The sequence below is a fragment of the Heteronotia binoei genome, chromosome 10, assembly GCF_032191835.1.
Source record: "Heteronotia binoei isolate CCM8104 ecotype False Entrance Well chromosome 10, APGP_CSIRO_Hbin_v1, whole genome shotgun sequence".
NCBI classification, from domain to species: domain Eukaryota; kingdom Metazoa; phylum Chordata; class Lepidosauria; order Squamata; family Gekkonidae; genus Heteronotia; species Heteronotia binoei.
The window spans coordinates 514579-539468 of record NC_083232.1 but is presented as its reverse complement, the minus strand read 5'-3'; the positions used below and the strand labels follow the sequence as shown (position 1 = coordinate 539468).

At 54.5% G+C, this 24890-nt stretch overlaps 2 protein-coding genes across 4 annotated transcripts in view; one reads left to right on the top strand and one right to left on the bottom strand.

Moving 5' to 3' along the window:
- Positions 1-24890, top strand: part of LOC132578050 (arf-GAP with GTPase, ANK repeat and PH domain-containing protein 3-like) — a 403463-nt gene that overhangs the window by 171866 nt on the left and 206707 nt on the right. The gene's annotated exons all lie outside the window — the stretch shown is intronic.
- AOC1 (amine oxidase copper containing 1) lies at positions 4208-14443 on the bottom strand. Its single transcript, XM_060248239.1, has 5 exons — positions 14399-14443; positions 5786-7339; positions 4927-5215; positions 4587-4719; positions 4208-4483 (listed from the first exon to the last, which is right to left on the bottom strand). Exons 2-5 carry the CDS (start codon positions 7320-7322, stop codon positions 4208-4210), a joined length of 2235 nt encoding a protein of 744 aa, XP_060104222.1. The 5' UTR covers positions 7323-7339; positions 14399-14443.

Sequence of the window (24890 nt, the reverse complement as noted above, 5' to 3'; positions counted from 1 at the left end):
CAACTGTCTTTTATTTCTCTTCAGCCGCCTTCTCTCAGCTTGCATGGCCTCCTCACTCTTTGCATGTGTTTGTGTGTCTTATCTCCCCCCTTGGGAGTCTTGTGGGGGGTGTGTATCCTCCCTCCTCTTCTGTGAGCGTGTGTGCTAGCTGCCCTCTTTGGCCTTGTGTGTAATCCTCCCATCCCCTTCTTGGCCGTCTTCTCCTGCACCTGTGCTGTCCCTCCTCAGGCTTCTCTGTTCCCCTCTCTCCTTCTGCTTGTGAGTGTGCTTGGCTCGGCCTCCTGCAGCAGCCATTTTGTCCTGGCGCCCACCATCTGCCTTAAAATGCCCAAGGTGTCGCCAGCGGACTCAGGAGGCTGAGGGGCTGCTGGGCTTCCCGGAACAAGAGTTGTTCAGGGGACTGGACTCCCCGGAAAAGGCCATGCCTGGTTGGCCCCATCCCTGGGTGGGAGGGAGGAAAGCAGGCAGCTCTGAACAGCGGGATCCTCCGTAGAGTTGCTCAGCTCTGAGCGTTGCGGGTAGATGGGGGTGGGGGGAGGTCGCCCTCTTGATCTGAAGCAGCAAAACAAAGTCTGAGTCCCGGGACGCCTTGAAGGCCAGCGACGTTCCATTCTGGGCATAACCTCCGCTGTGCGCCCACAGTGAGCGCCTGTGCGCATGGAAGCTTATCCCCAGAAGGGCACTGTGCTGGTCTCCAAGGTGCCCCAGTGGGCTCTGCCTTCCTTGTGCAAGTGGTGGGCAGGGTCTGGGTGAGGCTTCCTGGGGCCCCAGGGAAGTCACCCACTAGCGCCCCCCCCCATTGTTAAAAAAATAGGGAAAATGAAGAGCCCCAAACTTGAAACTTTTCACATTTTTAGTTTACTGATTTTTAATTTTAATGTTTCAAAAAAATGTGATAAGTTATAAAAAAATTGTGAGAATCCGTGCTTGCTGGCCACACCAGGAAGGAGGGTGGCGGGACAGGGCAAGGCGGGAGGCCAAGTCATGCGTTGGGAAGAGGGAGGCGGCTTGGCTTGGCTGAGGGCAGCTTGGGGCAGGGGGAGAGGACGAGGCGACAGCGGTCAGGAGCCAGTCATGCGTTGAGTGCCTACTTTGCCTACACCCACGCACGGCCCTGGTGGTGAGGCCGGACTGGCCAAGACTCCAGCAGAGAGCCTGCAGAGATCTTTCCCATGGTCCCTGGTGCGGCAGAGTCCAGATCCCCCCTCCCCGCATGGGCCCCGTGTGGCCAGCTGTTTGGGTGCTGCTGGGGAGGGCTTTGCTGGGGCCCGGGAGAGAGTGGAGGTGTGGGGGGGGGACCCTCCCATAAAAGAAGAGGTTTCACATGGGGTGGGGGGCCAGAATGCCATGGGGGTGATAAGGAAAGCCCTTTGCGTCGGCTCACCCGTCTCCAGGAAGGCCCAGAATGGCAAAGCCAGGCTGGGGAAGGTTGGCTGGCTCGTCTGCTGTGTCCAGAGCGGGAGGGGGGCACCTGCTGCTGCAGGGGAAGGGGCCGGCCTCCCTGGGCAGGCATCTTTGGGAGTGGGGGGCCTGGGGAGATGTCTCTGTCTGGCAGCAAAGGCGTGTGGGCAGCTTGGCCAGAGGGGTGGATTACAGGGGAGGGGAGGGGAAGGGAAGGCACGGCGCCCTCAGCCGCAGCCGGATGAGGAGAGGAGAGGTCTTCCTTCCCACCTTCCTTCCAGAGGGACTGGGGCTCTTAGAATCATAAAATCCTAGAGTTGGAAGGGACCTCTAGGGCCATCTAGTCCATCCCCCTGCCCAATGCAGGAAACTCACAAACCCCTCCCCCTAAATCCACAGGATTTCCTTGCTGTCAGATGGCCATCTAGCCTCTGTTTCAAAACCTCCAAGAAAGCAGAGTCCACCACCTTCCGAGGAGGAAGCCTGTTCCACTGAGGAACTGCTCTAACTCATAGAATCATAGAGTTGGAAGGGACCTCCAGGGTCATCTAGTCCAACCCCCTGCACAATGCAGGGAACTCACAAACGCCTCCCCCTAAACTCATAAGATCCTCATTGCTGTCAGATGGCCATCTAGCCTCTGTTTAGAAACCACCTCCCGAGGAGGAAGCCTGTTCCGCTGAGGAACAGCTCTAACGGTCAGGAAGTTTTCCTAATGTTGAGCCGGAAACTCTTTTGATTTAATTTCAACCCGCTGGTTCTGGTCCTGCCTTCTGGGGCCACAAAAAAGAATTCCGCCCCATCCTCTCTAGGACAGCCGGTGATCCGATCACCTCTCAGCCGCCTCCTCTCCAGTCGTCTTGCTGAGGACCGAGGCGTGGTTTGCAGTCCCGAAGGCGTTCTGGCTGCATGGGGCTCAAAGGGCAGTCCTGAAGGGCCCCCGCTCTGTTTCTCAGCAGTGCCAATAGCGCCCCCCCCGGTCGCTGGCATGACGGGAGAAGGGGGGGGGGGTCCCCAGCTTGTCTGCGGCCGGATTCATGGCGAGGCGCAGGCAGCCGCGGGGGTGGGGGGAGTCTCAGCGGAGCGGCGTCCTTTGTGCCCCGGGAGGCTGGAGGGCGGGGTCTCGAGCAGGGCTTCGCTGCCAGGCTGCAAGAAGGGCTAACGAGAGGCAGGCGGTGGGCAAAGGCCAGCAGCGGTGCCGCGGAAGCAGGGTCTTCAGCTGCTCCCGCCCGCCCCCCAGCACGCCCGCGGCCAGGCTCCCAGGGGTCTCCAGGCAGGGTGGGGGCGCCCGGTGGGAAAGGGACATCGAGGGAGTCGGGCGGAGGCTCCCGCGGGGGCCACTTCAGGGCGCGGACCCCCCTCCCTCCGCCCCACAGTTCCGGGGCGAATGAGGCCGCCTCCCCCCAGACCTCGCCTCCTGGCGCGGAGAGCAGCGGCCCTTGTTGGGGCTGGGCTAGGCAGCTGCGGGAGGAGGGGGGATTGGGAAGGTCGCCCAGGCCCACCGACCCCTCCGGGCTTCTGGGGCCTCTTGAGAATGGGGGGAGGAGGCTGTGCTTCGCCACAAGGAGGGCCCTGGGGGGGGGGCACAGCCGGGGAAGGGGGAGCGTGTGAAGGGAAGACTCAAAAGCAAATGAAGGCATCTCTGGTTTTGCATTTCCCAGCCTGGCCCATAATTAAGGGCCGTCCATGGCCTGCCCATTTACCCACGACGTTTTTGTGCCGCAGGCAGCCCCCCCCCCTCTCTGCAGGACCCTCTTCTCCCCCCTCCCGAGCCCTTTTGGGACGTCGCGCGGGTGAGGGTCGCAGGCGAGGGGGGACTCCGGGCTGCCCCCCTCGGCTTGCTCTTCTTCTTCCTCCAGGCTTTGCGCATCACGGCTCCCAGCCCGCCCCCGCGGGTCCAGGAAGGCGGCCGGAGCGAGCGAGCCGCGCTGCCTCCCCGGTGACTGAGTCTCGGGGCCCTGGCTCGGCCTCTCCCTCTCCGCCTGTGTCCGCAGCGGCTTCAGGCACTACGACCCCTTTCTCTGCTCTGCGGCTGCAGCTGGGCGCGGCCGGCATCCAATCCCCCCCCCCTTCTAGCCCCGCACTCGAAACAAGCAGAGCGCACCCCAAAGGGCCTGAGAAGCCTCGGCCTAGATGCGCCCCCCCCCGGCTAAAGCCCACTTCTTGGGAAGCATTTCCTGAAGCCCCGCCCCGAGGAGCTTCCAGCAGCAGCAGCAGCAGCAGCAGCTCCTTCTCCCAGCCCCCCCCCGCTGCTCTTTCCGGAGGGGGTGGCTCGGCTCTGCTCCCCCCCCCTCGTTGACCCACCAGCCAGAAGTTGCATTTTGTTGTTCCTTGTTTTATTGCCCCCCCTCAAGTCCCTCCCTGCTGCTCCTCCCAGACCCCGCCCACTCTCAGGTGTGGTGACGCCCCCCAGCCCTGGGGGAAGGAAGGAAGGAAGGGTCCCATTTCACCGGGGCTGGGGGGGGGGGGCGGCTGAGGCTCATGCCCTGAGGAAACGCGGAGGGAGGGAGGGAGGGAGGAGCAACAGGGTGCAGGGCGGGGGTTCCCCTTCCCGGCCCCTTTGGAAGCTGCTCCCCCCGAGCCCCCCGGGAATTGGTCTGAGCGCTCCCCTGGACAGCCTGCCGCTGCTCCCCCCGTAGGCCAGGGTTGGGAGAGAGTTTCCTGAGGCCTGCCACAGCCTCCAGGGCTCGCTCGCGGGGTTCTTGGCCCAGGCGGAGGAGGTGGAGGGGCGGGGGTCAGCTGTGGTGGCTGGGCTGGGCCTGCCCCCAGAGGGGCTGCGGGGAAGCAGGCAGGGGGGCGCGGGGGGCTACACGGGGGCGTAGGTGCCGTTGTAGCTGAAGGGCCGGCGGGAAACGCAGCTGCCGGGGCTGTCGGGGGTCCAGCGCTGCACGGTCACTCCCCTCTCGGGCTCCTTGGCGGGGCGGACGATGACGGCGCGGCGGGAGGCCACGGAGGGGTCCTCGGGGAAGAAGTTGAAGGGGCGCAGGAGGAAGCCCACCGCGTTGCCCGGCGTGGCGGTGTTGGGGACGTCCTCGGTGTGGGGGATGTGGAGGAAGCCCACGGTCAGCCAGGCCACCAGGTCCTGCAGCGCGAAGGAGAGGAGGAGTCAGGGAGGGAGGGGGGGAGGCGGCCGCGCCTCGCCTGGAAGGAAGCCCCGGCAGGGGAAGGGCACCGGCCTGCCTCACCTGGTCCACCAAACTCTCGTCGTCGCGGAGGAAGTCCTCGAAGGCCACGGCGGGGTCCCACGGGTTGTTCTGGATGTAGATGCTGCTGCTGCTGTCTTCCTGCGGGTGGTGGCGCGTCACGGCCAGGTGGTACCTGCGGAGGGGAGGGGTGGGGAGGGAGGGAGGGAGGGGGACGCAGCCTCTCAGCCCCGAGGGAGGGCAGGGCGGGGCGGCCCCCTCGACCCCCCAGGTCAGCGCCTCCCACCGCCTGGGCACCCCCTCCCCCCAGCAGAGGTGCAATTCCCCCCTCCCCCTGGCCGCCCCGGGGGCAGGGCTGGTGTGCGGCGGGGCGCGGGCTGACCTGCTCCAGGAGACGGCGCGCTCCACCTTGCAGCCGCGGGGCAGGAGGCGGTGGCCGTGGGAGGCGAGCTGGAGGCGGTAGCTGCGCGGGTGGCCGGTGGGCCCGCGGCTGCGGCTGTTGGAAACGAGCAGGTAGCGCGGCAGCGGCTCGTCGAAGGGGAAGGCGGCCTGGCGCTCCCGCAGGCGCCGGCGCCGCTCCAGGCGAGGCTGCACCGTCCGCGCCCCCGCCTGCCAGGGCACCGCCTCGTCCTCCAGCGCCACCTCCAGCGTCTCGAAGCTGTTGGCCGCCCCTGCGCCGCGCCCGCGGGAGGGAGACGCGGGGGGGGGGGAGAGAGAGAGGCCCGGGAGGGTCAGACGGAGGGAGGGGGGCGCGTTTGCGCCCCTCTCCCTCCCCTCGGCGGCCTTGGCCCGGCTGCTCCCGGCCCACCCCGAGTCCCCCGGATTCTCCCGGCCCAGAGTTGGCACAGGAGGACCCTGGCCTGGGAAGGGAGGAGGGGAGCCCGGGCTGGGCGGGGGGGTGGCAGCGCCTGGCGAGGTCAGGTGGGGGCTCCAGGAGCCCCGGAGATTGGGGACCCCCATCCTCCCAGGGGCTTCAGCCGGCCCAGCCCCGCGGCCTCTCCCTCCATTGGGGGCCAGGCCTCAGGACGGGTGGGGCTGAGTTTGGGGAAGGGCGTGGCTTCGAGGCCCAGCTGGGCAGCAGCACAGAGCAGCCCAGCCCAGGGGTGCGGGAGGGCAGCAGGAGCAGGCCCCCCTGCCAGCCAGTGCCTGGAGCAGCCCACAGGGTCTGGAGATGCTGCAGACCAGGCAGCCCCTGGGGGCCAGGCAGGCGAGGCCCCCAGTTCTCCCCAGGCAAGTCTTACCTGCAACATCCAGGTCCACCTTGTAGTGGATCAGATGAGTGTGCACGTTGCCCAGCAGGTGGGTGTGGATGCGGTTGCCAAACTGGAGCCCCTCCGGCGTGTAGAAGGAGGCGTGGAGGTAGCCTGTGGCGTGGACCTTGGTCTCCAGCACTCCGTTGGGGAAGAGCATGAAGTCCCAGATGTAGTCGTAGTTGTACACGGTGGCGGTGGTGCGCAGGACGAGCGCGTGACCCTCCAGGCCTGCGTAGAAGTTGGAGCCGCCGTGGAAGTTGCTGTCAAAGTGGCGCCGCAAGGGCACCCCGGTGGGCAGCTCAAAGATGCAGATGGCGCGCGGGTAGCGGACCGGCCTGTCGGTATCGGCCATGTGGTAGGCATCCAGGAAGGTGGCCACCTCTGGGCAGTCGATGCCAGGTGCCAGCTCATGGGCGAGGGAGCCCATCAGGTAGCCCACGTCGATGTATTTCGTCTGCATGGTGGCGGGCGAGCTCCCTCCGTAGAAGGCCACCGCCTCCTGCACGCTCAGCTCGTAAGCGATGCGCTCGCCATTGAAGCGCACGTCGAAGAGCTGGAGGCCAGTGGAGGAGCGCAGGCGGAAAGCCAGGCTCCAGCCGCTGTACTCCAGCAGGTTGCCCCGCACGTAGTACTGGTGGCCGGCCGTTTCGCAGATCTTGGCGCCGTGCACATCTGTCGGGGGGCCTGCGGTGAAGTTTCCGCGGGGAACAAAAGTGGAGAAGAGGCTGTGCTCCGGCTGCTCAGCCAGGCGCACGATTTCCACCTGGCCTTGGGCGTGCTTCTCGGCCAGCTCCTCGGGGCTGTCATAATACTGCCCATTGTACCACAGTTTCTGCACCTTCCAGGCCTCTGGATCAAGAGGTCTGTGGTCAATCAGGAGCTCCAGACCGACCGGATGCAAGAAGGAGCCCTCCACAAACTTCTGCAGTATAATCCACGTCCGACGCTCGCCTGGCCCCAGACCTCGGGGGGCAATGTCTGTGAAGGTGAAGCACCGGTCCCCGCAGGGCTCGCGTCTGAAGTCGGAGATGGCCTGCAGAAACGCTTCTAAGGGGGCCAGGGCCTTCTGCAGGTGGCTGTACAGCAGGTGGTACTCCAGGTAGTTCATGGGCCTCGAAGTGTAGGCCACAGGTTGGCCACGAGGCCGGTAATACTTGGGGGTGGGCAGAGGCCCCACAATGTACTCGGTGATGTTGGGCTTGGCCTCAGCACCAAAGAGCACCACAGCTCTGGCCCGGCGTCTCGGACGGGGCCCACCTGAGTCCAGGTAGGTCAAGGCCTGGCTTTTCCTGGGGGCCAGGAGCTCCACCAGAAAGAGGCTGTTCTTCCGCAGGGTCCCCCCCTTGTTGGGCTGGAGTCCCAGCTCTGGGCGGCTCATCAGGAAGCGCCGGACGGCCTTCAGCTCCTCCGGGGTCAAATCGGAGAAGAGGGACGCTGCCTCCTGGGGCGGTGGGGGGGAGCCGGAGGCAGCTCCCACCAGCGGGCTCAGCAAGGCAACTACGATGACCACTGAGGTGGACCACATCTCAACTCTCGCCCCTGCTGGAGAAAGCGGGAGGGTGTCAAAGCAGGAGGGAGAGTACAGCACACAGGGGCCCCAGAAGAATGAAACCGGGGGGGGGGGGGACACTCTCTCTGCTAGGGTTTCCAGCCTCCAGGTGCGGCCTGGAGATCCCTTGGAAGGACAGTGATCGGTTCCCCTGGGGTGGGGGTGGAGTTCTTGAGCATTACGCCTTGCTGAACTCCTTCCCAGACTCAACCCCCAAGTCTCCAAGATGGTCTCCTTGTTGTATCTGCCCTGTGGAGTTTCCCCTGTCCTCCTGTATGTAGCTGGTTCTTTCTTTTTCTGACTGACTGTTGCTAGTTAGGGAAGAGTTGAGGCCCTCTTCAACAGTCCATGAACTCTGTTTGCTTGGAGACAGATGGGAGGGGGGGCGTGTTGGTCTGAAGCAGCAGGACAAAGTTCAGGTCCCTCTGCACTTTGAAGGCCATCCGAGTTTTATTCGGGGTATAAACACCCGAGGCTTCTATCTTGAATAAAGCTTCTTTAGTTCTAAAGGTGCCCGGCTGGACTCGGACTTTGTTCTGTTGCTTGAAATTACTTTAATCTTTGACAGTTAATTGAAACAGTAACAGAAAAGTTACACTCGTTCCTTTTTTATAGAAGGTAAGAGTTGAGTTTGGCCGCCTTATCTTTCTGCATCAAATGTAATTTGTAGGCACTTGCTGATTGGCTCTTTTGCACTTGTGCCAGTGCACCAACCGTTTATCTAGACAGCAATCTCACGGTCATGATACAGGAGGTTTTGAGGAAGGCAGGGTGGATATGTCTCTATAAATCCGCACCACCGTGATAAGCAGATCAGATTTCATTGGATGGCAGTCTCAGAGGATGATTAGGTGAGATTCCCAGGAAGGGTGTGTGCTTGTGATTTGGGCTTGTTGATAATCCCTAGAAGCAGCGAGATGAAAAACTGAAACCTGGTTTGCTTTTTAAAATATTACTCATGATAATATGATTAAGCAATATTAGGAACAGAGTTTTAACACTTGTCTTTCTGGCAATTGTGGGGTCAATTTTCATATGCCTTTTACTGCTTTGCATAATAAAGATAACTATTCCTTTTTTCAGTAAAAGTATTTGGAGGTTTTCAATCTGGTTTAAGAACATCAGTAGAGCCCTGCTGGATCACAGCAAGGTTCCATCTAGTCCAGCATTCTGCCTCACACAGTGGCCAACCATTTCTTCTGGAGGGCCAACAACAGGGCAGAGAGGCCAAGGCCTTCCCCTGAGAAGAACATCAGAAGAGCCCTGCTGGATCAGACCAGTGAGGGTCCATCTAGTCCAGCCTCCTGTCTCACACAGTGGCCAACCAGTTCCTCTGGAGGGTCAACAACAGGCCAGAGAGGCTGAGGCCTTCCCCTGAGGAGAACATCAGAAGAGCCCTGCTGGATCAGACCAGTGAGAGTCCGTCTATTCCAGCCTCCTGTCTCACACGGTGGCCAACCAGTTCCTCCAAAGGGCCAGCAACAGGGCAGAGAGGCCAAGGCCTTCCCCCAAGAAGAACCTCAGAAGAGCTCTGCTGGATCAGACCAGTGAGGGTCCATCTAGTCCAGCCTCCTGTCTCACACAGTGGCCAACCAGTTTCTCTGGAGGGTCAACAACAGGGCAGAGAGGCTGAGGCCTTCCCCCTGAGAAGAATATAAGAAGAGCCCTGCTGAGTCAGACCAATGAAGGTCCATCTAGTCCAGCCTTAGTTCTTCTGCAGGGCCAACAACAGGGCAGAGAGCTCAAGGCCTTCATAAGAACATCAGAAGAGCCCTGCTGAATCAGACCAGTGAGGGTCCATCTAGTCCAGCATCCTCTCTCACACAGTGGCCAGCCAGTTCCTCTGGAGGGCCAACAACAGGGCAGAGTGGCCAAGGCCTTCCCCTGAAAAGAACATCAGAAGAGCCCTGCTGGGGTTAGACCAGGGAGTGTCCATCTTGTCCAGCCTCCTGTCTCACATAGTGGCCAACCAATTCCTCTGGAGGGCCAACAACAGGGCAGAGAGATCAAGGCCTTCCTCTGATGAGAATATTAGAAGAGCCCTGCTGGATCAGACCAATGAAGGTACATCTTGTCCAGCCTCCTGTCTCACACAGTGGCCAACCAGTTCCTCTGGAGAGAGAGGCTGAGGCCTTCCCCCGAGAAGAACCTCAGAAGAGCCCTGCTGGATCAGACCACTGAAGGTCCATCTAGTCCAGCCTCTTGTCTCAAACCGAGGCCAACCAGTTCGTCTGGAGGGCCAACAACAGGGCAGAGAGCTCAAGGGCTTCATAAGAACATCAGAAGAGGCCTGCTGGATCAGACCAGTGAGTAGGGTGACCATAATGTCTGAAGGCCAGCCAGGGACACCTTTGGGGGGGGTGGAAGGTAGGGGTGCGCGCGCGCGCAGCGCGTGCATTGCCGGAAACAGGAAGTGACGTCATGCCACCGCCGGAAACAGGGAGTGACACCACTTCCTGTGACATCATTTCCCCCGCGTCACCTGCCGGAAACGGGAAGTGACATCACTTCCTGTGACATCACTTCCCCCAAATGACATCATTTCCCCCAAATGCCACTGCCGGAAACAGGAAGTGACTTCACAGCACTTCCTGTGACGTCCCCAAAAATCCCCCAAATATCACCGCCGGAAACAATTTTGTTCTCAAATCCTGTATATACTTCATCAGTATATGGGATAAGGCACTTTCTCAACTGTGCTGCATAATGCAGCCTATTTATTTTGTCCTGTTTGCTCTGTTGACTCTATCTGCGCCACCTTCATCACTTTCGGGGTGTGGATCCCCCAGTGGGGTGGTCTCGCGACTCCCTCCACCGGCTGTTTCTGATAGCCCTGCGCCCCCTCTTTCATTTGATATGTGTCCCGTGCGGGTGCCACCCTCCCGCCAGGAGATGCCGCAAAATGAGCCCCCTTGAGGCTTATGGCGGCAGGGCTCGGGGGAAGCGAGCTAGACTGCTGTTCTTTTGAGGGGTTATAGAGTGTTTCGAGCCCGTCCCTGTGACATCGGTCCCATCGTTGTGGGACCCAGGGGGCCGGCGCAGCAGCACGCCGAAGCAGCCTGTCACAGGTCGAGATGCAGGACAGGAACCCGGAAGTGACCGACAGGCTGCTTCAGCGTGCCGCTGCGCCGGCCCCCTGGGCCCCACAACGATGGGACCGATGCCACAGGGACGGGCTCGAAACACTCTATGACCCCTCAAAAGAACAGCAGTCTAGCTCGCTTCCCCCGAGCCCTGCCACCATAAGCCTCAAGGGGGCTCATTTTGCGGCATCTCCCGCTGTGCGCACGCGCAGGGACGCTGGCTGCCTCACTCCCCGCCTTCCCCGCCCGCGCGCGCGGCCCGCCGGCTCCCCGCTGGCTATACCAGGACTTTGTAATGGTCCCGGTATAGGCAGCCCGGGAGCCGGGATTGGGTGGCCAGAACCGGGAAAGTCCCGGGAGACCGGGACGGTCTGGCCACCCTACCAGTGAGGGTCCATCTAGTCCAGCATTCTCTCTCACACAGTGGCCAGCCAGTTCCTCTGGAGGGCCAACAACAGGGCAGAGAGGCTGAGGCTTTCCCCTGAGAAGAACATCAGAAGAGCCCTGCTGGGTTAGACCAGGGAGGGTCCATCTTGTCCAACCTCCTGTCTCACACAGTGGCCAACCAATTCCTTTGGAGGGCCAACAGCAGGGCAGAGAGAAGAAGAAGAAGAATTACAGATTTATACCCTGCCCTTCTCTCTGGATCAGAGACTCAGAGCGGCTTACAATCTCCTATATTTTCTCCCCCTACAACAGACCCCCCCTGTGAGGTGGGTGGGGCTGAGAGGGCTTTCACAGCAGCTGCCCTTTCAAGGACAACCTCTGCCAGAGCTATGGCTGACCCAAGGCCATTCCAGCAGCTGCAAGTGGAGGAGTGGGGAATCAAACCCGGTTCTCCCAGATGAGAGTTCACGTATTTAACCACTACACCAAACTGGCTGAGGCCTTCCCCTGAGAAGAACCTCAAAAGAGCCCTGCTGAATCAGACCAGTGAAGGTCCATTTAGTCCAGCCTCCTGTCTCACACAATGGCCAACCTGGAGAGCCAATGACAGGGCAGAGAAGCTGAGGCCTTCCCCTGATGTTGCCTCCTGGCTCTGGGATCTGTGGAGGCTTGCTGGTTCAAATAATGGAACTTACACCTTACTTGTTTGTATTGTCGAACTTAAAGGCTGATAAACAGCCTTTAATTGACAAATTAGGACCCAAAGCAATGGGCTCAAATTACAAGCAGAAAGGTGGATATTAGGGGGGGGAAATTACGTTCAGAGGTGGAGCCAGCTGCCTAGGAAGGTGGGGAGCTCCCTTCACTGACAGTCTTCAAAACGCGGCTGGATGATTATTTGTCGGAGATGCTTCAGGCTGATTCTGCATGAAGCAGGGGGTTGGACTAGATGGTATGTAGGGCCCCTTCCAACTCTAGGATTCTATGAAATTCTTGATAATTCTGCTGCTGAACAGTTTGGAAATTGTTGGGTCCAGGTTTTGTAATTGGAGAGCTGCCTGTGCCGCCTGGCTCTGGGCCCTTTCCAGGCAGGAAGCAGAGAAAGAATCTGCTGCAGAATAAAAGCAACAAGATTCCCATGTTTACTGTGGCCCAAGTGCTGGGGGGGGGGGGGGGGAGCCTGCGTCCTCCAGTGCCCCTCTCCCTTGCCTGCAGGCACCTGGGGGTTTCGATGGCAGTCGTCAGGCCTGGAGCCTTGGCTGCTTTCAAAGAGGCCATGTAGCTGCGGGGGTCATTCTTCGTGTGTCTGAAGAGGTGGGCTCTCGTCTTCCTTAGCAGCCTGGGTCACCATAAAGAGCCAGAAGACGCCTTCTGATTTGTACTGAGTTTATCTTTTTTGTTTTTAAACCTAAGTTTCTGGCCCATCAGTATTCAAGTCCTGAGCTGGTGAGCTTGAAGTTGAGGAGCAAGGAAGATTCTCCCCCCCCCCCCGCCGCCCTTTTTTTAGCCATCAAGGGGCAGCTGCCTTGTGGGCGGGGTGGGGGAGGTCAAGGCAAGAGATGCCCCCAGTGCTCCTGCCACTTGACTGCAAGAACTGAGCTGCTTGGCTAATGGGTTTGCAGACTCAGCTCTTAGACACCTTCTTTTAGCAAACACGACCAAGCTGCAGTTCCCCACGAGGCCTTCACCTCTATCGAGATGAGAGTGTTTTGCTGTCTCTACATTTCTGGATGGCTCAGAGCAGTGTTCCCTCAAAGCTGCAGAGTCTGGTGAGCAGGAATTCTACTGGCATGAGAGCTGTGAGCTGCTGCATCATGAGTGTGCTCTGAGGCCAGCCTTCCTGAGCAAAGACAAAATGTGTGAACTGGAGACTAAGAATCTGTGAGCCAGCTCAGGCTCATGCCGCTGAGAGGAAATCCTGATGCAGACCAAAGTCGCTGCTCATATTAAGGGGCAGCTTCCATGAAATCTGCCAGCCCTGCTCTTCCTCCGTGTGTCACTGCGATCCTCATGAGTTGGGGCCAGAAGGGGGCTGGGAAGACAGCTGGGGAACCACTTTGGAGCCAGATGCCCTTTGGAGGCCCCCCCAGGGCCAGCCCAGCAGGTGCCTCTCGGGGATGGAGGGCTGACAGCTCTGGCCTGAGAACCGCCTGGAGCCTTTGAGGGTGGAGCTGGGGGGGGGGGCTCAGCAGGGCACAGTGCCGTAGACCCTCCAAGGGGCCGTTTCCTCCGGGGAAGCTGGCCTCAGCCTCTGGGAATCAGCTGCAATGGCAGGAGGGAGATCTCCAGGTGCCGCCCGGAGGTTGGCAGCCCTATGGCCAGGCGAGAGGTGCATCCATGTCACCAAAACCCAGAAGAAAACCCAAACCGTTTCCTGAGACGGGGGGGGGGGGGCAGAAAGGGAGGTGCCCCCTCTGCTGCTGGGCTGACCCAACAAAGGCTGACCCCTCTGCACTGAGCTGTGGGGTGGCCAAGGTGTGGGGTTGGGGCCTGCCTGTCCTCTGCCCCACAATGTTCCCTCTCAGCTGCAGCGTCTGGTGAGCAAAAAATCTACTTTGTGAGCTGCTGGCCTGCATCCATGAGTGCTCTGGGGTCCTCCTTCCTGAGCTAAGACAAAAAGGTGTGAGCCGGAGGCTAAAAACTGTGAGCTGGCTCACGCTCACTCAGCTGAGAGGACACTGCTGCCCCCCCTGCCCTTTCTCCACTCAGAGACAAAACAACAAAGTTCAGAGCTGGGGGTTCAGGTTGTTCTGGGCGGAATCTGCCCCCCAACCGCATGCATTACTGCTCTCAACCCCCCCCCCCAGCATCCTGGACCCCCCCAAGGCAGAGGGGCCCCTTTGTTTGCCCACCAAGGCAGAAATCCTGGCCTGCCCCCCCCCCCCCCCCCAGAAGGTCAAGCTCTGCTCTGAGCAAGCAGCGATTCCCTCCTCCGGGAAGCACATGGGGGAGGAAAAGAGACACTTTGGGGGAAATCACCTGCCTGTGAATCAGCAGCAGTAGCTTTCCATTCCCCCCCCCCCTCACTGCACCACTGAGTTGCTGTCTGAGACAGGAACAGCAGGCTGCTCTGCCCCCCCCCCCCATTCCATTATTCATTAATCCACCTCTAGCCTTTCCCTTGTGGAGATCTGAACCCCCCTTCTGTCTGTCGCAGTTTACCTTGAGCCCATGGCATTCAGGAGCAGGGAAGGTCCACTGTGAGCAGTGTGGGGGGGGGGGGAGAACCGGCAGCCTCTTCTCCATGCAGAGCTGCTGCCTCCCCTCCAGACCCCTCCTGATCTGGGCACTTGAGACAGGCTGTCCTGTTGCCCTACACTCCCCCCTGCCAAGACATTGGAGGACCCAGACCCACGTGCCTCTAGTCCTCCCCACTCCTGCACACCCCCCCCCCCCCACAAATCCCCGGATCTCTGCAAGGAGGCTTCCCAAATGCCCCCTCCCCAGTCTGTGCCATCCACAGGTGCTCTCAGTGTCCCGCTGTGGAGGTGACCACATCTGGATGCAGCCCTCTAGCTGAGCCAGGCTCCTTGGAGCGGCCCACCCCCAACAGACCCCTCTGCCCTTGCAGGAGCTACTCACCAGGCTGGCAGGCTCCTGGGTGTCCTCTCTCTCCCTGGCCTGGGCCCCCAGCACTGAGGACTTCTCCTGCAGGCAGCCCTTATCATACCTGAGAAGGGAGGGAGGGGCTGATGGCTGGAAGGAGGTGATTGGCTGCAGCCAGGCAGGAGGTGGGGCTGAGAGGCAGGGGCCTGGCACAGCTTCTGGGCACCAGGAGGGCATGCTGCCCACCAGAGAGACGAGGGATGGACAGAACCAAAGCCATCCCCAGAGCCATGGTGGGCCTGGTCTCAGTTAAAAAAAAAGTCATACAGGTTTCCCTTGGAAAGCAAAGACAATGGGTGGGGGGCATCACAGGGGGAAGAAGTGTGCCCCAGTTCCACCCAGGACGGGGCAAGGAGCGAAAGGGGGAGTCAAATAGGCTGGCCTTTTCCATTCAGCCTTGGAACAAGCTGTGCAGGGCAGAATGCTAATTTTGGTTGACACGCTGGAAGCAACCATGTTGCACTCAGTCCCTCAGCCCTGCCTTTGGGGTGGAAGGAACTGGGGCAGACCTTGGCATGCAGAAGAGCCCTGCTGCCCTTCCCGCCTGGCATCTCCGAGGGGGAAAGACAACCTTGTGGCAGGGGGAGCTGGCCTAAGTCCCAAAGCACCTCCCCTGCTGCCCCCCCCCTTGTGTCAGTCTTCAATCTGGCTCTTTCCTGCTGCTGCAGAGACTGAGACTTTCTCCGAGGGAAAGGATGGTGAAGGAGCCTCCCCTTCTGTCGACATGCAGAGAAGAGGCCTGATGATGGGTGGGCCCCAGGAGAAGGTCCCATCGGTCAGGCAGTGGTCCGGCCCGAGCCCTGGCTTGGCCAGCAGAAGGTCCTGAGTCCCACCCCCAGCTGCTCCGGTCAGTGTGGCTGCTGCCCGTCCTGAAGCCTGCCTCTTTGTGAGTGGCCGGAGGGTCAGAGGCTGGTGCCAGTCAGAGGAGAGGGGTGATCAGAATGGGGCAGTGCCCCTCCCTCCCACAGGAAGCATGCTGGGCCTGGTATTTTGCACTGGTACATGTTGTTCCCACCTCACGCTGAGCAGCGGCAGCAGCACACTCTCCTCCACCCCTCACCCTGTTCTAGACTCCTGCCCTCCTGGTTTTATGGCCCAGCCAAGAGCAAACTCCAAGACTGCCAGGGCTGGGCGGGGATCTGATAACAATCTGGGGCTGGGCAGGGAGGGGAGGGGGATGCAAGGGATTCTCTGGGCAGAGACGCTCCCTTCTTCGAGAGGAGGCCCTGCTCCTGCAAATGAGCCCCAAGCCCCCATTTCCACCCCTCTGCCCTTCATAGGTTTGCCAGCTGCAACTCAGGAAATATGTGGGGATTTGGGGGGGGGGGGGGCAGGAGACTATGGGGGTGGAGCCAGGAAACATTGGAGGTGGAGTCAGGAGCAAGGTTATGACAAGCAGGATGGAACTCTGAAGGGAATTCTGGCATCACATTTAAAGGGACTGAAAGCCATCCTGAGTTCCTTTGTGAGCATCCAGCGTGTGGGCCTGCAAAAGAGATCGTATAGTCTATGTGTCACGTTATGGCCCTGGAGGGGCCAACTTCTGCTTGGTGAATATTGATACCTCTTGCTCAGGGGGAAAAAATCACAAGAGATTTTGTGTAAATTGTGTACATTCAAAAACAAAGAGAACATAATCAAGGTATGTCTATGAAGAAGATGACATTGGATTTACAATCCGCCCTCAACCCTGAAGAGTCTCAGAGCGGCTCACAATCTCCTTTCCCTTCCTCCCCCACAACAGACACCCTGTGAGGTAGATGAAGATATTGGATTTATATCCCGCCTGCCACTCCGAAGAGTCTCAGAGGAGCTCACAATCTCCTTTACCTTCCTCCCCCACAACAGACACCCTGTGAGGTGGGTGGGGCTGAGAGAGCTCTGACAGAAGCTGTCCTTTCAAGGACAGAGTCTCACAGTGGCTACACAATCCTTTTCCTTCCTCCCCCACAACAGACCCCCTGTGAGGTAGGTGAAGATATTGGATTTATATCCCGCCCTCCACTCCGAAGAGTCTCAGAGCGGCTCACAATCTCCTTTCCCTTCCTCCCCACAACAGACACCCTGTGAGGTAGATGAAGATATTGGATTTATATCCCGCCCTCCACTCCGAAGAGTCTCAGAGCAGCTCACAATCTACTTTCCCCCACAACAGACACCCTGTGAGGTAGATGAAGATATTGGATTTATATCCCGCCCTCCACTCTGAAGAGTCTCAGAGCGGCTCACAATCTCCTTTCCCTTCCTCCCCCACAACAGACACCCTCTGAGGTAGATGAAGATATTGGATTTATATCCTGCTCTCCACTCTGAAGAGTCTCAGAGCGGCTCACAATCTCCTTTCCCTTCCTCCCTCACAACAAACACCCTGTGAGGTAGATGAAGATATTGGATTTATATCCCGCCCTCCACTCCGAAGAGTCTCAGAGCGGCTCACAATCTCCTTTCCCTTCCTCCCCCACAACAAACACCCTGTGAGGTAGATGAAGATATTGGATTTATATCCTGCTCTCCACTCTGAAGAGTCTCAGAGCGGCTCACAATCTCCTTTCCCTTCCTCCCCCACAACAAACACCCTGTGAGGTAGATGAAGATATTGGATTTATATCCCGCCCTCCACTCCGAAGAGTCTTAAGAGCGGCTCACAATCTCCTTTCCCTTCCTCCCCCACAACAGACACCCTGTGAGGTAGATGAAGATATTGGATTTATATCCTGCTCTCCACTCTGAAGAGTCTCAGAGCGGCTCACGATCTCCTTTCCCTTCCTCCCCCACAACAAACACCCTGTGAGGTAGATGAAGATATTGGATTTATATCCCACCCTCCACTCCGAAGAGTCTCAGAGCGGCTCACAATCTCCTTTCCCTTCCTCCCCCACAACAGACACCCTGTGAGGTGGGTGGGGCTGGAGAGGGCTCTCACAGCAGCTGCCCTTTCAAGGACAACCTCTGCCAGAACTCTGGCTGACCCAAGGCCATGCTAGCAGGTGCAAGTGGAGGAGTGGGGAATCAAACCCGGTTCTCCCAGATAAGAGTCCGCACACTTAACCACTACACCAAACTGGCTCTGAAGGACCATTAGCAAAGACATGAGGATTAGAACTCACATCATTGTTAAACATTAGTTATAAAATCTTTGGTTATTCTTGCTGACAAGTTACCATGACCTGCTATGTCCTACTTGAATAGGTTCTGCAGAGACAACTGAAAAACGTGGCCAGAAAGATTGTTGATCTGTTTCTCAGGAATGCAGAAGACTCCCAGCAGGATGTTATCATTTGGCAGAATGCAGATGTGAGAACCGTCCAGGAGGGCGTCTGCACACAGGGAACAGTTCATACTTTGCAGATGCAGGAAAAGTCTTCGTTTGGGTTTATTTCTTTGAAAACCCTGAATGATTGATTGATATCAAAGGCAAACATTTTTAGAATGCCCGAATCTGCTGACACCACCACCCCCTTGTGCTAGAGTTGCTGTTAATGGGTGGATGTTAAAACAAATCTCCCTTTACCAGGGAATTAGATTCTGGCTCTTTGATATATATCAATCAATCAACCTTTAATGGCATGTAAAAACAGGTTAAAAGAACAATGGGTTGAAAAACAGAAAATAGCTTAAAATACTGGATATCAGGATTAAAGTACATTTACATAAGATCACAGTTAAATGGGACAACAAAACTGTTCCTTGTCTTGAGGAATCATTTTGGCCCAGTACAGAAATAAGGCAGTGTTTACAGTTATGTCAGGAGTAACATCCTTCAAAAGAAACTGGACCTTATCTGGATCAGCCAGACCCATCTTATTTAAAAGAATAGGATCCAAAAATCGACCACGAATACTTAGATAAAAGGGACAATACAGGAGAATATGTGAAATGGTTTCAATAGATCCAGACTTACATGTATATATTTGTTGAGGGAGGGAGGGAGGGAGGAAGGGAGGGAGGGAGGAAGGAAGGAAGGAAGGAAGGAAGGAAGGAAGGAAGGAAGGAAGGAAGGAAGGAAGGAAGGAAGGAAGGAAGGAAGGAAGGAAGGAAGGAAGGAAGGAAGGAAGGAAGGAAGGAAGGAAGGAAATCTGTGGTGAAGATGACAAAAACTCTACACAGGTTTATTTTTAATTTTTTACTTCTGGCCTTCCTGCAGGAAAAACTTTGCACTCTACAATCTTGTATGGATCAGCTCCTCCGTCACAACATCCTCTTTCACTGCAAAGCAGTTAGGGTGAGAAACAGCAATGCCTCTAGGGCGTGCTAAACACCCAGGGCTTGGCGGGACCGCAGTGTACAGGTGAGGGACATCTTGTGCTGCTGGGAAGTTCTTTGCCCTCTGTCAATGGCTCATAAAGGCTGTTGAGAATCATCTGTGGAACAAATGGGGTTGGCAGGTGGATTTCTCCCAGGCTAGCCCTGGTAACCTTCAGGTTGTCATTCCCATTCTATTTATTCTTTCAAGAGTAATACTTCAGCAGAACAGTGGGAAAGAAGCATGATTGTTCTGTCCTGGAGCCACTGAAAGAAACAGAGGCAAAGCCTGCGCATTTCTGAACTAGAACATTACATGCCAAGATTTCCTGAGCCTCCTGCAGCCGTCCTTTCACAAACCAAAATGCAGCATGGTCATATGCCCTACATTTGGCAACAAGGTACATTTTTATTTTGTCCCTGTGCTTTAATCCCATTGAATGTGCAGCTAGTCCCACGCTATGTAAAATCATTTCATTATGTGAAGGGAAACATTTGTTAAAACCAAACCACAAGCTACAGAAAATGATGAGTTCTTTCTGCCAGCAGGCAACCCTCTCCCCTCCCCAGCTATCAAACCTCAGAGCTAAAAGCCCAACCAAACATGGTGGGGCTTAACATGGTGGCAGTGGCCCTCTCCAAACTGGAAAGGCTGCAGCAACCCAAGCCCCCCCCCCACGCCAGTTCTGAGGGGAACAGGGTGCCTCTGAGTTTGTGCAGAGTGCCTTCCCCTAAGCAGACAGGATGTCTTTGCTTCCTTCTTCTTCTCCTATTTTCTCTGAAGTCCTGAGCATAAGAGAAGCCCTGTTGGATCAGGCCAATGGCCCCTCCAGTCCAACACTCTGTGTCATATAAGAGAAGCCCTGTTGGATCAGGCCAATGGCCCCTCCAGTCCAACACTCCGTGTCATATAAGAGAAGCCCTGTTGGATCAGGCCAGTGGCCCCTCCAGTCCAACACTCTGTGTCACATAAGAGAAGCCCTGTTGGATCAGGTCAGTGGCCCCTCCAGTCCAACACTCTGTGTCACATAAGAACAGAAGAGAAGCCCTGTTGGATCAGGCCAATGGCCCATCCAGACCAACACTCTGTGTCACATAAGAACAGAAGAAAAGCCCTGTTGGATCAGGCCAGTGGCCCCTCCAGTCCAACACTCTGTGTCACATAAGAACATAAGAGAAGCCCTGTTGGATCAGGCCAATGGCCCATCCAGTCCAACACTCTGGGTCACACAGTGGCCAAAATTTTATATATATATATATACACACACACACACACACACACACACACATATATATATATACACACTGTGGCTAATAGCCACTGATGGACCTATGCTCCATATTTTTATCTAACCCCCTTTTGAAGCTGGCTATGCTTGTAGCCGCCACCATCTCCTGTGGCAGTGAATTCCACATGTTAATCACCCTTTGGGTGAAGAAGGACTTCCTTTTATCCGTTTTAACTTGACTGCTCAGCAATTTCATTGAATGCCCACGAGTTCTTGTATTGTGAGAAAGGGAGAAAAGTACTTCTTCCTTTACTTTCTCCATCCCATGCATAATCTTGTAAACCTCTATCATGTCACCCCACAGTCGACGTTTCTCCAAGCTAAAGAGCCCCAAGCGTTTTAACCTTTCTTCACAGGGGAAGTGTTCCAACCCTTTAAACAGTCTAGTTGCCCTTTTCTGCACTTTTTCCAATGCTATAATATCCTTTTTGAGGTGCGGTGACCAGAATTGCACACAGTATTCCAAATGAGACCGCACCATCAATTTATACAGGGGCATTATGATACTGGCTGATTTGTTTTCAGTTCCCTTCCTAATAATTCCCAGCATGGCGTTGGCCTTCTTTATTGCAATCGCACACTGTCTTGACATTTTCAGTGAGTTATCTACCATGACCCCAAGATCTCTCTCTTGGTCAGTCTCTGCCAGTTCACACCCCATCAACTTGTATTTGTAGCTGGGATTCTTGGCCCCAATGTGCATTACTTTGCAGTTGGCCACATTGAACCGCATCTGCCACGTTGACGCCCACTCACCCAGCCTCAACAGATCCCTTTGGAGTTCCTCATAATCCTCTCTGGTTCTCACCACCCTGAACAATTTAGTGTCATCTGCAAACTTAATTAATAATAATAATACTTTTTTTAATATAATTTAAATTTTTATTGAAAAAGTTTAAACTACCTTGCAATAACCAACAACATGCCCCAACATGGGGTCTACAACATTGCCTTAAATATACCGTCACATTGGATATTGTCAGCAGATTTTAACAAGAAAGAAATTGTCTCTCAAGAGATACATACAAGTCGAGATTCCACAAGGCTATAGGTTACATCAAGTCAAAGCTAGTAAATCATAATATTCAGATATTTAGCAGGCATTTTCCCAAATATAGTGTCGGACCTGTTTACGTATTCCAGGAAGCCAAACCATTTCTTTAAGAACCAGTCTCCTGTTTTGATGTTATCCAGCATAGATATAACAGTAGTTAGCTTGTCCTGTATCAGGACGTCCCACACTTTCGTGCACCACTTCTGTAGTGGAGGGGTATCTGGGTGTTTCCAGTGTGATGCCAAGGTAATTTTAGCAGCAAGCAAAAGTAAAGTAACCAATTCCTGTTTCAATGTTGACAGCGATTGATCAGGCCATAGATTCAATAGGACCACCGCAGGGGTACAAGGAATTTCTACCCCTACTATTTTTGATATCATTTCTAGAATAGACTTCCAGAAGTCAGGTACTTTGGGACAATCCCACCAACAGTGGAAAAATGAACCTGGAAGCCCACACCCTTTCCAGCACCGGGGATCAGCCTTCGCCTTTGCCTTAAAGAGATTAAGAGGAGTCATATACCATCTTGCAAATAACTTATAATTTTGAAGACGAAAGTAAAGGGATTTGGATTTGAATAAAGGTGATGTCCAGAGCTGGCTCCATTGGTCTTCATTAATTGAGATTGCACAGTCTTTCAGCCAATTATTTAGATGAGTGGAGGGGCATTTCCATGTTTTTTGGTTTAAAAGAATATAAATCATAGAGATAACTCCTTTTATGGTGGAGTTACCTGTCTTAATTAATTTCTCGACCGGGTTTAGTGGCCTGTTATGCATTACAATGGGTATTATCTGCTGTAATGCATGATGTACTTGTAGATACTGGAACCATGGAATGGTGATTTTAAATTTACTTTCTAATTGAGTGTGTGAACACAATTTACCATTCAACGTAATATCAGTTAACTTAAAAATATTATTCTCCCTCCAGACTCTAAATTGAGTTTTGTCTCTTCCCGGGGGGAACCAAGATTGCCCCAGGAAGGCCATAACTGGAGAAGAAGCTGGTGCAATAGTGTTCCTCCATTGATCCCAGAGTTGAAGGGTAAATTTTAAGAATGGGTTTGAGGTTTTAAGTTCCTTTCTGTCTGCTCTCGAGGACCAAATATATTCGTGTAGGAGTACACTGGGCAAATCTGCCTTTTCAATTTGGACCCATGCAGGTAAGGCGTATGGTGATGCGTAATAAACTATGACTCTCAGTTGTGGCACTATAAAATATTTGTCCACTAATGGGGCAGCCAGGCCTCCCATATTACATGGTCTGGTTAGTAAGGAAAGGGCGATTCTAGGTTTGCGGTGGTTCCATAGAAAAGATGACCACAGTGACTGCCAACGAGCAAGCTCTTTTTTGGGGACATTGATTGGTAGATTTTGAAATAGAAAAAGTAGGCGTGGTAACAAGAAGGATTTGAGAAGGTCAATTTTTTCTAGTAGGGAGAAGTTAAGTTTGGACCAAGCCGATATAGAAGAAGTCATGGAGCTGGCCAAGGGACCGTAGTTGGCTTGGAATAAGTCCTCAAGTCTTAATGGAATCTGGATTCCAAGATGCCTCCATGATTTGGAAACCCACTTGAACGGTTGGGATGATTTTATAAGTAGCTGTAAGCTTTCTGGAATCTTGATAGGGTAAATTTCCGACTTAGTAAGGTTTATGGTGAAGCCAGAGTGTTTACCGAATTCTTCTAGGTTAGCTTTAAGATGGGTCAACGAAGAGAGGGGATTGGTTAGATAGAACACCATGTCATCTGTGAATAGGCTTATTTTATATTCCGACTCACCCACTTGGATGCCGGATATTCCAGGTGAGGATCTAGTAGAGTGTGCGAAAGGCTCTACTGAGAGAGCAAACAATAATGGGGAAAGGGGGCAGCCCTGTCTGGTACCTCTATGTAAATAGAGTTCCTCTGACCTAAAAGAGTTCGTGAGAATTTGGGTTGATGGGGCACTATATATCGCCGAAATGGCTTTACGAAAGTTTGGGCCAAAATTCATGAATTGGAGTAGGGTCTTTAGGTAGACAACCTCCACTTTGTCAAAGGCCTTCTCTGCGTCTAGTGATAGAATCAGAGAGGGGGCCGGAGACTTTTTTGCCATATGGATCAGATTTAACGATTTACGGATGTTATCCGTGATGGAACGGCCAGGCATGAAGCCTGCTTGGTCAGGATGGATATATCTAGTGATGATTTTTTTTAGCCTTTCCGCCAGCATAGTGGAAAAAATTTTAAAGTCGTGGTTCAACACCGATATAGGGCAATATGAAGCAGGATTACACTTGTCTTTGCCTAGTTTGGGAATTAATATTGTTCGTGACTCCCGCCAACTAGGGGGTAGTTGACCATCCTTAAGGACCGAATTGCAAGTCTCTAGAAGGGGAGTTAATAACGAAGTTTTATATAGTTTATAAAACTCCAAGGGGAATCTGTCCCTACCAGTAGCTTTGTTATTCTTGCTTTTGGAGAGAGCCGCAGTTAGCTCTGTCAAATCGAATGGTCTATCAAGAAAGTCTGCGTGTTCTATAGAGAGGGTTGCATCAAAATTAATTGATCTTAGATAGTTCTCAATGTTCTGACCATTGGGTTTCCCAGATTCATAGAGCGTCCTATAATATTCAAAGAAGACTCTTGATATTTCCTTAGAGGATGAATGTAAGGTTCCCCTAGAATCTCTTATAGCATGGATGGATTTAGTGGGATTTTGTTGGGCGATATGGAATTTCAAGTATCGAGTTGATTTTGAAGTTTTTGTTAAGTACCTATGTTTAAGGTACAGGGAAGACTTCTGTATGGAGGAAGATTCAAGTAATTCCAGTTGCTTCCTGGTTTGGTCTAATTTTCTTAGGGTTTTGTTTCCCCCATATTTTTGATGTCTATTTTGGAGTTCTGCAATGCGGGCAGTTAGATCTGTTATGGTTTTCCTACGAGCCTTATTACAAGCGGATGCGATAGAAATAAAATTTCCTCGCATGACTGCTTTAAAAGCATCCCAGATAATCGTTTGAGGGGCCCCGCAATCAGTGTTGAACTCAAAGTACGTCTGGATTTGTTGTTCTATCTTCAGACGTATGTCCTCCCTGGACAGCAAAAGCCTATTTAGAGACCAGTTAGGACCCTTTCCATCCGTGTCTTGAGCTGACCATTCACACTGCAATAGCGAGTGATCGGAAATGTTTCTAATGTCAAATTCAGCGTTTGATATACAATTAATTAGAGATTGGGAGACGAGTATATAGTCTATCCTTGAATAGGAATTATGCACAGGAGAAAAGAAAGAGTAATCTCTGATTTTGGGATGTAAATTTCGCCACGTGTCTATTAGGTTGAAGTTATTGAGAATCGTGCCCAAATTTGAAGGTGGAGAGGTCTGACTCCGTATATTTTTATGTTGGTTAGATTTGTCTAAAAGAGGTTCAACCACCTGATTAAGGTCTCCGCCAATTAATACATTGCCTTCCTGAAATGTATGCAGCTCAGAGAACGTTTTATTAAGGAAGTCATTCTGACCAGAATTAGGGGCATAGATTGAGGCTATTGTAGTAGGCTTCCCGTCCAGGGTGCCTTTGATAAAAATGAATCTGCCCTGGGGGTCAAGTTTTGTTTGAGAGCAAACGAAAGGAGTGTTTTTGGAAATTAAGATAGCTACCCCTCTTGCCTTGGAGGTACCAGGAGCCTGGAATGATTGGACAAACCACCGTGATTTGAGAACGTTGATGTGCTTCCCCTTGATGTGGGTTTCCTGCAAGCATACAATATTAAGTTTTTTCTTTTCCAAATAATTGGATATACGCTTGCGTTTTATGGGGTTATGAAATCCTCTACAATTCCAAGTAGCTATTTTGATGTGATCGGCCATGCACTTCTATTACGTTTCACAGGGAA